The 13,302-nt window shown below is 38.3% G+C and overlaps 1 protein-coding gene across 9 annotated transcripts in view; it reads right to left on the bottom strand.

Moving 5' to 3' along the window:
* The window catches only part of RBFOX1 (RNA binding fox-1 homolog 1), a 1,372,937-nt gene that overhangs the window by 736,500 nt on the left and 623,135 nt on the right, over positions 1-13,302 (bottom strand). The window contains exon 1 of one of the 9 annotated variants that reach the window (XM_076351298.1): positions 2,421-2,490. The exons of 6 other annotated variants lie outside the window; for them this stretch is intronic. In XM_076351298.1, coding sequence (XP_076207413.1) covers positions 2,421-2,465 — 45 coding nt within the window. In that variant the 5' untranslated portion in view covers positions 2,466-2,490. Of the gene's footprint in view, positions 1-2,100; positions 2,215-2,420; positions 2,491-13,302 lie in introns of those variants that run through there. 2 more of the 9 variants (XM_076351302.1, XM_076351305.1) reach the window with 2 other exon arrangements.

Below are 13,302 nucleotides of genomic sequence, written 5' to 3' on the forward strand. Positions count from 1 at the left end.
CATGACAATAGAAAAAGTCCAAACTTCCAATATTATACTTAAGGACATTTTTCTTGACCTTTTATAGCACTTAGAATACCACAAGGTTTATCACTGAATAAATCAATTTATTACTTGTTCCTGGAAAAGTTTTGTGTTTTATGAGCAAAACTGAGACCCTATGTGAAAATTTTATCCAAAAAAAATTGAACAATTCCATGATAAAGATACTACTGAAGTAACCGGTTTGAAGTTAGAAAGACTGAATATAACACCTTGCTAGATAATAATAATGATAATAAAGTTGTTTCATCCATCTATTGTTATGTTATTCTGATTTCAAATATTTATTCATGCAGAAGTAGGTAAAAACATTAAGCTCAATCTTTCTAAAACTGTGCTTGGAAAGGGGTATAATTAATTCTGCTTACACCTGCTGAGGTATCCGTGTATTGGACATTGAGATGGCACTGACTAAATATACCTTCCTGCCCACATATGAAAGGCAAGGCAATGGGAATGCGAGATATTGTATGTTTACAACATCTAAAATACCATGAAATTTGGTACTGTTCTAGGAAGAAAAACTCTGAAACAGATAATCAAATCCCTAATAGAGATCTAGGTTTAATGGCAGTAAACCTGATGATTGACAGAGACACTGCACATCCACTCACAGAGAAGCACCTATAAAGGATCAAAACCAAAAGTCCACTTAGTTTCCATTAAATGATTCAAATATGAAAACAGTGATAACGTATTCCACTACTGCTCTTCCTACAGACAAGGGAACACTGTTTACTTAATAGCAGTTTTGCTCACTTTTCAGAAGTCAACCTCATTTGCATGTTCAAAAAGCAGATTAATAACGTGAATACTAAATGTGTAAGAAAACAGCTATAATTTATGAACAGAATATCAAGACATCCAAACTTTACATATGTCTATTGCTTCATTTTAGAAATACATCTGAAACCAATGTACTGTACATAAGCCAAATTTTAAAGTATTTGATAAGCAAAAATAATTGTGAACTTTCTATTTAATACGTATATAAATCCTAATTATGTCTGTATCAAGGCCAAATTCCTTATCACTACAGAACTGACAAATACAAAGACTGTTTTGCATCTTACTAAATTTCTGAATATCCATCTAAATAAAATACCTGAGGTGGAATTTAATATACGGTCCTGAAAGCAATGTGATTTTATGGTGCCTAAACTGCTAACCAAACCCTTACTGTCTGAAACGCACAGAGCCCAGCATTCCGCTACCTGACCGTGCCATAGTCTCCTACATGTGACAGCAAGTCTTTTAAAAAATCTGATACTCCTATGAGAGTACGGAAGAGATTCCTTTCTCTAAAGCCAGCAACACCCACTTTCCCTACTCCCCTCAACATTTTTTCCACACTTTGAAGTGTGTGGGTTTTTTAAAGAAACAAAATTGCTAAAGTCATTCAAAATATTTAAATTACTCTGCAATTATATCCGGCTGGCAACTGATATGCATTTTTAAATCCCAGTCTTTTATACTCTATTCCTGCTTTTTTAAATCTATATACGTATAAAGGGATTGTCAGCCAAATGTATCTGTATGTTTAAATTGTATTTATTAAGAAAATGTTGTTGTTGTTTCATCCCATGTATTTTAACAAGCACAGTAATAAAACTTTAAAATCCTCATATAAATTGTGTTTTCTAACATCGTGATATTATGCTGATAATATACAGGTACCCTAAAGTTAAATAAGCAACCGGTTTGGTCAGGAATCCTGTGAACTGTCTCCTAAAAGGCAATAATTCATCTGACAAAACCACTTCTAATGAGATTCCTGCCGTGTTTCATATAAATGCTAATATATATCCCATCAAAAGAAAGTTAAACAGCTCTTTGAAGATGAAGTTCACATAAACTTCAGCCACTCACAGAAGAAGGATAAATAATCCCCCCACATCTTATTTTCCGTAAGCATCACACACATCTGTGCATTCACTCACACAGACAAACCCATGCCACGCACACATATACATCAACACAGCCATAAGCATATGCACGGATAAACGTAACGTGAAGCGCAGCCCCGCAGTCAGTCCTGTCAGTTTACATGCGACGCACCTTTGATTAGGCGACAGCCCGTCCGCACGCCTCTGCCATCGCTCCTGGCTTCCATTCCACCGGTGGCTCGGATCCCCCCTCTAACCACGCAGCCAGAGAAGCCCCACGCACACACTAACCTCGCCGCATTCATGTGGGGAAGCCACTGACGGCGGCTGTACAACAGCAGCCGAACATGTCAACTTGCCCCCCCCCGTCCCCCCTCCCCACCCTCGCATCCCAGCCAGGGGCTCAGGGCCGCCCTCCGTCCCTAGCAGAGGTTGGTCCCCCTTCTCCCCCCCCCCCGCGCTTAAATTCTTTCAAGCCTGCTTCTGCCTTACCTGAAGGGCATCTCCCACGCCTGCAATTAGCTGCCAAGATTTCATTGTCGGCTGCGAAGCGCGTCCTGCTTCCGCGCCGGGAGGAGCCGGGAGGAGCGCTGGACACCGGCGACCGGCCCCCCCCGCCGCCCGCGGCCCCAGCCGGGCTGGCTGCGCCGGGCGCCGTCCCGCTCTCCCGCCCGGGGGCACGCACACCTGCAGCTCCCAGCCCCAGGACAGCGTGTCTGCACACAGGCAGAAAGGCTACACGCGGGGTCGCGGTGCCAGGCAAAGCAGCCGGGTTTCAAGGTCAGCTCTGCCGGGGCAGACCACGCTCCGTCCCCCGCCGTTCTCCCCGCCGGTACCGGACGCGCGAACTGTTGTGCGCCCCGCGCCTGGGCCACGGGCAGCACCGCGCCGGCCCCGCTCGCCCTCCGCCGCACGTGTCCCTTCCCTGTTCCCTCGAGCATTAAATACGGACCACATGACAGAGCAGGGCACCTTGCACGGTCCTCCGAGTCCACACTTGACAACCAATTTTAACTCGCGAGCAATGAAATGTCTAAAGGCAGAACGTAAGCACTTCCAATTACTTACGCTATACCTACATTATTCAGAATGTCTGTGGGACAGTATTTACGACTTTCAATATGCTGCGCTCTATATACTGCTACGAGATGTTAAAGCCCTTCTGTATCTTTTTTTTTTTCCCCTTGCTGTATCCCCGATAGGCTTTGCAGTATATGCATTCAACGAGGTCATTTTGTTTTACTTGTAGATAAGAGCGGTTCCACACTAGCTCAGCTAAAAACCACAGTCTTGCGGGAAAGGAAGGTGGGCAGGGGGAGAACAGATTACATTCAGTAATCCATTTATGGAATGTCTTAATGCGTGTATTAAATATTAGGTATTTATTAAAATATTAGACATAGTGCCAAAGTTTGTAGGGCTTCACTATTTTGATCAATCCCATGTAGACAAAATGGTTAACATTTTGTTATATAAAATATTTAACCAAAATATTTAACCAATATTTAACCAAAATATGTAAACAAAATGGTTAACATTTTGATTAAATAATGATTAATTTCTTGTGAAATTCTGAGTTTGCTTAAAAATAACAATATTGCAGACTAAGTTATTTTTAAGACAAAAGACAGGCTGGAACTGAAGCAAAAGCTAAACATCTTCCACAAGAGATGGTAGCAATTAACCCATTTGTGGAGCAGAGGACAAAAATCTGTTTGTTTCGGACAGACGCTAAAAACTGACATCTGTCGCTACACAAAAGCATTGCTTATACCCTATCAAGTAAGTTGTTGTTTCAAAGTACATCTATTTACGCAACTGGAATTATAAACTGTAAACAAATAACCACTTATACCAAAGTGAAAAATTCTCAGGATACTGCTCGGAGGACTTCTCTAGTTCTATAAAATATATTTTCATACCACACATATACTATTTCTCAAAAACAATGAAAAGTTCACTAAAACATCTTTCAATATTTATCATCATTCTGCAATCAAAAAGGAGACTAACAAACTGATCTCTAAGAAAGTAATTTCTATTAATCATACCCTTTTTGCACATACAAGTCAAAGATTATGCACCCATTTTTGGCACAACAGGAGACACAAAGTTTAATTACGTTCTATGAAAATTGAAAATACACAAAGTAATATTAGACTTAGATTCTGATTTCATAAGGTTTTCCTGGTTTTGAAGTTTTTATTGTAGTCATGCTCACCTTATCACCTGAAGGGAAAAGACAACTATCTACCTAGACAGACTATGGGACGATTAAGGCATCGTAATAATAATAAGGCATAAGTGTGTAATTTAAAAAGTAGAATGTTGCAAGGGCTGGCCTGACCACTGGGCTAACAGCCAAAACAAATCTCAGAGCTCACACTGGCTTATTGTGTGGCCTTGACCAAATCATTCATGCCCTCAGTTTTCCCACTTGTAAAATTAGAATACTACTACTTACAGTGCCTATCTCCTATCTCTTACTTCTCAGGAGGGCTCTGAGGATTAATGACCCTACAGAAAATGAATAAACACTAACTGCCAAGCCAGAGTTAATATGTTTCAGAACATTAAAGCAATGAAATACTAGAAATTCCAATTAAACCACCTTATGTGTCTAAATATGGATGAACTAAAACACAGGGATTACTAAAACACCATCTCCTCTCATTTACAATCAACAAAATAGTATGGCTTGGCTTATAGTTCTGTTACTTAAATCTGAGTTTGATCTCTGCTCATTCTTAGTATTAAGCTCAGTATTACATCAAAAATGGCACCAGCAGCCATTGCCACTGCTATCTTACAAAAATACCCTGTCCAGGGCAAGGTCACTCAGAGTTAAAGCAGTCAAGAAACACCACCATTGCCTCTGGCCTGTTGTTTCTAGCCTTTGCAGCACACATGGTCACTCAATCAGAGGACCAGCAATTCTGGCAGATGCTACATGTGGCACTCAGTGCTGTTCAGAGATTGCAATTCTTTATTCAAGTAATGAAAAAGAGTTTAAACTAATTAATTATCTCATTAGCAATAAATATGGGGGGGAAGCACTGGCAAAGAACACACTGCTGCAGAACAAGCTGCATCATTCACGAAGTTGTGACAATGATACAATGATCAGATGATCGATCAAAATGACAGTCCGAATTTCTAAACCCAACTTAAAAAAAGAAAAAGAGAGAATAGCAAAGTCCCATTTCAGTCTATAGAATTAACTAACTTGATAAAAAAACTGTATACATTTATACATTCATTTTCACCACTCTCTCTAAATGGTAGATAATTTTGGTCTTCTGATTGTTTCTTCCACCTCACATATGAAGAGGAGATAAAACTCTTTAAATGCTCGAATGGTCAAATGATGCTACCGCTTGTCCTTGAATCATTGTACAGGGGTTTGCAGAACCTTAACAAGGGGATGCCATCCCCCTCTTTGACAGCAAGGATACTTCAGCAGTTTTGTGTGGAACAATACCCATTGGAGCAACAATGTTTATGGAGCAACACCAAGACCAAGAGTTAAATTCCCTGTGAAGTGATCTGCGGGATAAGCAAAAGCTTGAGTTAGAAACTGCAACAGGGAAGAACAGGTTCTTGCTATGGTTCAGCTACTAGAGATCCTTGTCATGACTTTCTTACACACATACGTACTATCATGAGGAAGGCATCTCTCTGACCTTTGTTCTTTCCACTTTCAACTGAAATATTACTGTGATGGCAGTGGCTACTGAAGTTTCTGTAATTCCAGGTTTCTATCTTTTTTACTTGAGATTTTCAAATAAATATTTTCAAAGAATTTATTGAATAGTACAGAATACTGTCATCACATGACGTCTCATATTACATCAGGAGTTCTAAATAAATATAGTTGTTTATTATTGAAGCCCTTACATCCTTTTCTCCTTAAAAAGGGGAGCGTTTTTCTTCTGAATTTTCCACTTCACAAAGGAAATGACTTCACAGAGAAATAGAGCAAAGTAACTAATTGTAAAGTAGGTGCCTTTTAGCGAATGGTGTGGCTTGTTTGAGTTTTTTAAAACTGATCCAAAGGTGTGTGTGTCATATTAGAAAGCTTCCTGCTGAAAAGCTTCAGTGTGTAATTGGTTTAGTCTTAATTTCTTGAACCCAATTTCTGTGCTCTGGGAACTATTAAAAAGCAACATAATCTTTGAAGGAAAATGAAGGTTGGTAAAATCCAAAAGTAGCATCATGAGCAGAAGGTAATTCTGCACCTGTACAGTTTTGCAAATACTTTTTATACAGGATAGTGAAATGTGGTTTAATCTTTAATGCATTTATATGTCAAACACATGGGGGCTCTCCATGCCTGACGGATTACTGCTGAAATGATTTCTTTCTACGTGCCATCTAATGATCCGGTAGTATTACAGAAGGTAAGCCTAATGAAGCATATTCAGATGGAAAAGTATCATGTGATTTATGATAAACATGCTGCAGTTTTATTCCAAAATGGTTTATGGTTACAGTGTGCGAGTCTCAGGGAGATGACCGACGTGTTAAGAAACACAACATGAATCATATGTCACAATCCTAACAAGGCAATCGAAGCTCAAGGAAGCCTAAGTCTGAGAATTCATGTTACACTACTGCTGAATATAACCTTTTGGAGAGAATCTAAATGATAAGGGTTTTTAAAGCTGAACTATCAAAAGAAATACAACCAGAAAACACAAGTTTTTCCTCTACCAAGCAGAATTTAAAATGTTCTCCAGGGGCCGGATCCTGCAAGCATCCACAATATTGCTAACTTTACAATGAGATTAATTGCAAGAGTACACAAAGATAAGTGGGTTTAGCATTAGACCTACATAAGGGATGTTCAAAAGAATCAGTCATATAAAGTAGTAGGTGTTTTCACAAATTATTTTTCTATATATTCAAAATGTCAGTATTTTTTTCTTTAGCCCCTTGCTCACAAATAGTATCTATAAAGGATTTGTAAATGTGATTATATCCATCTGAAATGCTTCATTTTGCATTATTAGTTGGTGTCTTGTCTTTTTCAAGGAAGTATATTGAAATGGATGTCGCTAATCTCTCTTGAATGCTCCAGTATCCTTTCAGCTATATATACAATTATAGCAGTTCACAAACGAGGTAACTCAGATGTTGTAAGTGTCCAAAGGCATGCACTTTCGCACTTTTACTGTAATGCTAATTGCAAAACTTTGCAGAGTATTAAATGCAAAATTTTATTTGCTATCTTTATACGACAAAATCATGCCTCATGTCATTTGGAAAGAAGTGTAAGAAATCAAGAACCACCTCTAAAATAGTAAGAGGAACATTATTTCTATGCAATTTTGATGCCACAAAACTAGTACTGACCTAATGAATGTTACTTCAAACCTTACTGCAAAAAAAGTTTCTTGCATAAATGCTATGAAAGCTGTCATAAAAATAACAAGTCATCCCTGTATTCACCCCCCTGAAAAGAGCCCAATATTCCACAGGATAGTGATTTTTCGCACAGCCACTGATGCTTAGCAGGTCATGTTCAAAAAGTAATTACTTATCCAAAGACCTAAAATAAAGCAAAGTTTCTGAAGATGCATGAGATCAAGGAAAAAATATGTATCTCATTTTTCTCAAGTATAAGGAAAGCACAAAAAACCAGTTATCAGAAGCATTCACTTCAAGGCTATCAACTGTTTTCTTCAGATTGTTGCACTGTTTAATGTGAAACATATGATAATAACACACCTACCAACATGAAGAAGAAACAGGTCTCTGAAAAGTCGTGAAGCAAAATAGTTTCTTATGTGCTTATACATATTCACAACCCTGTTGAAATGCTAAACTATTTGCAAAAATTACATGACTAAGGCAAATAATATTTCGGCATGAACAAGGGTTAGTAGTTAAGGCTGCAACACAGACTTTTAACACTTCACTATATATTCTCTTCAAAGGTAATCTGGATCTGCTTTTAGATGTTATTCACAAATGAATTACAATTCTTTGTTTAGTAACATTTAGAAAACAACTTTTTTTCTGTATTTTGAATTCTAAATGTCTTCCAATTCTGCAATCTCTTTTTACTTCACAAAGTATTACTGCAAATCATTTCCTCAGTAAAACTGCAAAAGGTTAATTTGTCTGAAGAGCCACATGACCAGGAAATACAGCTATGACAGTGCTCGCCATAGCAGTGCAAGAGGAAATGTAAAAACACAAAGGAAAGTATCTAAAAAACCTGGAAGTGCAATTGCTTGCCATTGTAGATCATTTTGTGCAAGGTATACCTTCAAAATTATAAACTACAGCCTGTTCCACAGAACAGGACCTCTGAATGCTACTCATAACATCGGACACTGTTAACAGAGAACATTTTCTAGTCCCAAGACCACAACTGGAAGTCACTGAGGGGCCACTGGGGCCTCTGCCTGTCATCCTTTGAGGCACATACACTCAGAGGAGTCTGAATTCGGACCTTTCACTCCACCTTTACTTCTTGAGTAAAACACAGCAAGCACGACCCCATATGAGACAGGTGCAAGTCTGACACGTTGCCTGTAGGTACAGGCAGTGATCCGAGAAGAGAAAAAAGAATGATGGGCAAGTTACTTAGAGATTTCTAGAAAATTTTTGGCCCAGAAAGTGGGCAAAGAAACACTCCTCCTGTGCAAATCCGTAGGGGGTATGGAGGTACAATTCTGTTGAGAAATTGGGTAAATACGTGTATTTTTTATTCTTAGTTAATGACAAATAAGCAGCTGTATTTATTTTTACTCAACCTATTTACAGTTGCTATCCAGACTGTAAAACATCCCAATGATACTTTTGTCACTAACGTTAGATGCATGCTATATACTTCCTACTAAAATGCATGCGAAGATCTAAATATAAATATAGGATAAAGCACTGTAGGGATTGCTACTTGACATACTTTAAACATACTTCCATCATTTAATATAACACAATCACACAAATGCCACACCTGATAGTTGTACACTATCAGGTAGGAGGAAGAGGATGGGACAACCTCCAGCTCAGTTACCGTGGGCCTTCTCTCCCTTAACATCATGCTGGCACAAAGAATGTCACAGCTTGTGGATGCAAGCAACCTCTTGCTTCTGCTCATCTGTGGCACAACACAGTTGACTAATTAATTTTTAAAGTATTTGAGATGTGACACTTTATATGTGGGATTGAATACAGATTAGCATTACAATAATCACAATTTGTCTTCTTCCAGCAAAGTTTCCTTTAATGTGCAAATGAACGATGCCATTACGTATCTTGAAATAAACAGGCTCATTATGGTCATGACTTGTCATACGTGCAGGCGTTTGGAATTATATTAACAGCATACAGTAAGTTGGCAGATAAAGACAGGCTAAATAAAAGATACATAACCAACTGCCTATCATATCCAGATGCCTTGATATCAATGGCATCCCAAAGTGGTGTTATGAAAATCTCCCTCCCCCCAGTGTTTATACATTGAAGATATCTTCCCAAGTTGTAAGCGCTTTCTTGGCTCTAAAGACAGAACGGGTTTGCCAGACCGAGTAAAAGGAGAGCAAAGGGAACATGAAATTGTCTCAAAAATTCAAAACCGGCAAAAGCTGGCAGATAGGTTCAGAGGAGAGATTGCCCACACAACGAAAAGCAAAGATAACAGGGAGACAGGCAAGCAAGCTGGCTGAACTGTTCAAAACCCTGAAAATAACTGTTAAGTAAAGAGAAACATACTAATGAATTGGTTTTTTTTTTTAATTAATTTAAATTTTTACTTTGCATTCTTTGCAATTTTTGAGATTAACTAAATCAATGTGTCTGGAGTAAATTCATACATCACAGGCCACACCTCACATGAAGCAAATGGACCAGCATGTGCTGTGGCAAAAAGGGCTGCTCCTAGTAGCTGTTGGTAAACAAGTAGATTCCCAATAGGAGCCTCGGTGCCAGGGCAGTTAAATTATAAGGCTTCCTCTGTAGTGAGATGTAAAAAATACCTCAGAAATAGGTGGTGCTTTAGAAGGATTTACGGCGACCAATGTTAAGTTTGTCATCCATTAGGGAACGTATACAGGATATTTTATATCAACATCTATATATAATGTTTCCAAGAATAATTAGGACACGATATTTTAAAAACAAATTTCACACATTTTTCTGACAAACTGTTGTGGACTTCTGGTGTTAATTTTAGCAGTTTCAATTGGATTTGGTACGGTTGGAAATGTAAGAGGAAATCTGCAGTAATCAGGATGTGACACTCATTAACACTTTCACAAAATACCCACTGGATTTGCATAAAGTCTGCATAGATTCATTGGTGAATCTTTAATATGAGATTTCCCTTGGTTTTACTCCACATCCAGCTCCATTTGCCCTCCCTCCCTCCTCCCCCCCCCAGTGAGAACTGCTGTAAACAGTTCATAACAAAGCATAATTAAACGTACTGAATAACTAAAATATACATATAATTACCCAAAAGCTTATATAATTACATATATAATTTTGCACATTGCAAATATTTTCTGAGAAATTATTCTGTAAGGGAGATAAATACTAATTGGATACAATGGCATTCCAAGTCACTTAATAAATCTGGAGATTTCCAGACAATTTTTTTTATGATCTGTGTATAAGACACATCCATGGCACAGCTTACATACAGCACAGTCTTTGATGTAAAATATCATTAAAAGATGCTAGAAAATGGATAAACCACTAAGGCGGCAAAATATTTCTGGTTCTGAGAAACACAAAACTTTAAAGTAAATTATGCCACTATGAAGGGAGACATTTCTTGCTACTGCCAAAATCATACAATGTGGCAAGAAACAAAAAAAAATCTGGGTTATTTAAGTCTTATTTGAGAAGAAGAACAAGCTTCTCAGGTGTCAATATTTACTATGTATTTTTAGCTGAACTATATAGTACCTATTGGACTACATTGACTACATCAACATATGCCATTACAGCAGACAATGCAATATATAATGGAAAGTTCACAATGAAAAAAATAGTGATGTTTTCCTCTTTTGAACTATGAAAAAAAAAAAAAACTTAGCAGATTTTGAAATTCTCATTGAACCTCAATATTCTGCAGATAAAAATGCTTTTTGGTTAGCTTTGGTTTTAAAATAGAATTCTTCTACGAGAATGATTGTTACGCTGAGCTCAGCATTAGTAGGATACATTTAAGTAGATTTAGTATGAGATTCAGAATAAAATTTTAAAGTAAAAATCAATTCTTTTCCCTGTCATAAATTCCTGTAAATACACATAAACGACATTTAATTTTTGGTATGCTGTACTCAAACCCAAACATTTGTGACTAGGATAAGCTTTGAAATGATTTGAACAATGTATATGTAACTGAACAGCTGTACCAGACAATATATTACTTCACTTGCTTGCATTTTGAGCAAATTTATTGACTGAGAGTCTTACTTCATTGCTCCTACTCAACAGATCATTATCTCTCTCTGATATCCCACTGGCACATGAAAGAATTTTCTAACGGAAAATACAACCTGAATAAGTATGAGGGCCAGGATGCACTGCTGTATTTTTACTTCTGGTTAAACTCTCAGGCTTAGATCATCTTTATGTCTTGTTCGTTACTGAGTAGTGGAAGTATGCCAGGAAGAAAAATGCTTAGACAGGGTTCTATTTGGTTTGTGGATTCTTTTTAAAGATATCAGAATTTGGGGAATTTGTTTTTTCCTGCTGAACAACTGTAAACTGTACTGAGGTCACTTGAAGTGTAGATACTCATAATTTTTGAAGTTTTCTCTCTGACCACTTTTTATTTGGGTTTTCATTTGTCCTGGTTTCGGCAGGGACAGAGTTAATTTCCTTCCTAGTAGCTGGTACAGTGCTGTGTTTTGGATTTAGGAGGAGAACAAAGTTGATAACGCACCGATGTTTTAGTTGTTGCTAGGTAGTGTTTACACTAGTCAAGGACTTTTCAGCTTCTCATCCTCTACCGACTGAGCAGGCTGGAGGTGCACAAGAAGCCGGGAGGGGGCACAGCCAGGACAGCTGACCCCAACTGGCCAAAGAGACATTCCATACCATGGGACGTCATGCTCAGTACATAAACTGGGGAAAGCTGGCCGGGGGGGGCCGCTGCTCGGGGACTGGCTGGGCATCGGTCGGCGGATGGTGAGCAATTGTACTGTGCATCACTTGCTTTGTGTATTATTATTGTTGTTGTTGTTGTTGTTATTTTATTTCAATTATTAAACTGTTTTTATCTCAACCCACACGTTTTCTCACTTCTACTCTCCCAATTCTCTCTCCCATCCCACCGAGGGGGGAGCGGGGAGGGGAGTGAGTGAGCAGCTGCGTGGTGCTTAGTTGCCGACTGAGATTAAACCACAACAACCAGGCTTGATGTATTTTTTTCTCTGTAAGTGGAACAAAACCTTTTTTTGTTTTGTTTTGTTTAGTAGGCAGAATTCTCATTTCAATGCTTTAATACTAAAGCACAACTGAACACAAAGCAACAGTAGATCTTGGTAAGTAAAAACTCAAAAAAATTTCTCTAACTCAGACCTACCTATTTGTAAGTCTTACCCATCACAATACTATTTGTACCCATATAAAAAAACCACAACATGCTTGAGATAATTTCAAAATTCACAACAGCAACAACATACTCTATGCCATTCCTCAAGTAATTCTCCTTGAAGAATTCAAAAGCGGACTGTTAATGACAGCAAAGTACTCCAGCATTTACTGGTTGCAAGACTGCAAATGTTCCACCCAAAACTGTAGGACAAGAAAAATATTAATCAAAAAAGCATTACAGGCTTTCACAGTGTACTACGCATCCTGACGTACTTACACGTGAACTTAGTGACCTTGTGACTGAAGTTATGGTTATTATTGGACAACCACTGTGAAAACAGTCTGTTAGAAAATAAGAAGTCTTTACTTTTATTTCACTAATTCAGATGGCACAATAATGGCTCTTCTGAACACACGCTTTCTCAAAGCTGTCATATATTGTTCACTAGAGGCAATGAAAACAAGTTCATCACATACTTCACTTCTCATTTCTCTGTCTCAATAGCATGAACCTTAGATCAAAACATATGCATGCTACATTGTCCTGTGAAAGAAAGCCATGTAAAGCTTACATGAACAGCCCGTTTCTGCCTTGCGCCAGGTCAGAGATGGCAGGCTGCCAACTGGGTGAAAAATAAATTACAAAATGGAAAACCAGGAAAAGGAAGAGGACACAGTGTTTCTGGTGCTTCATCACACCCTGTGCCTGGGTACACTGAACATCTTTGGTGGGTCAAGGGGACAGAGTGCCCACTGCCTCACACGCTCCCGTATATTAACTCAGTAATAACGGCAGTACGGATAAAATACATTT

Source organism: Aptenodytes patagonicus, chromosome 13, assembly GCF_965638725.1.
Source record: "Aptenodytes patagonicus chromosome 13, bAptPat1.pri.cur, whole genome shotgun sequence".
Lineage (NCBI taxonomy): Eukaryota > Metazoa > Chordata > Aves > Sphenisciformes > Spheniscidae > Aptenodytes > Aptenodytes patagonicus.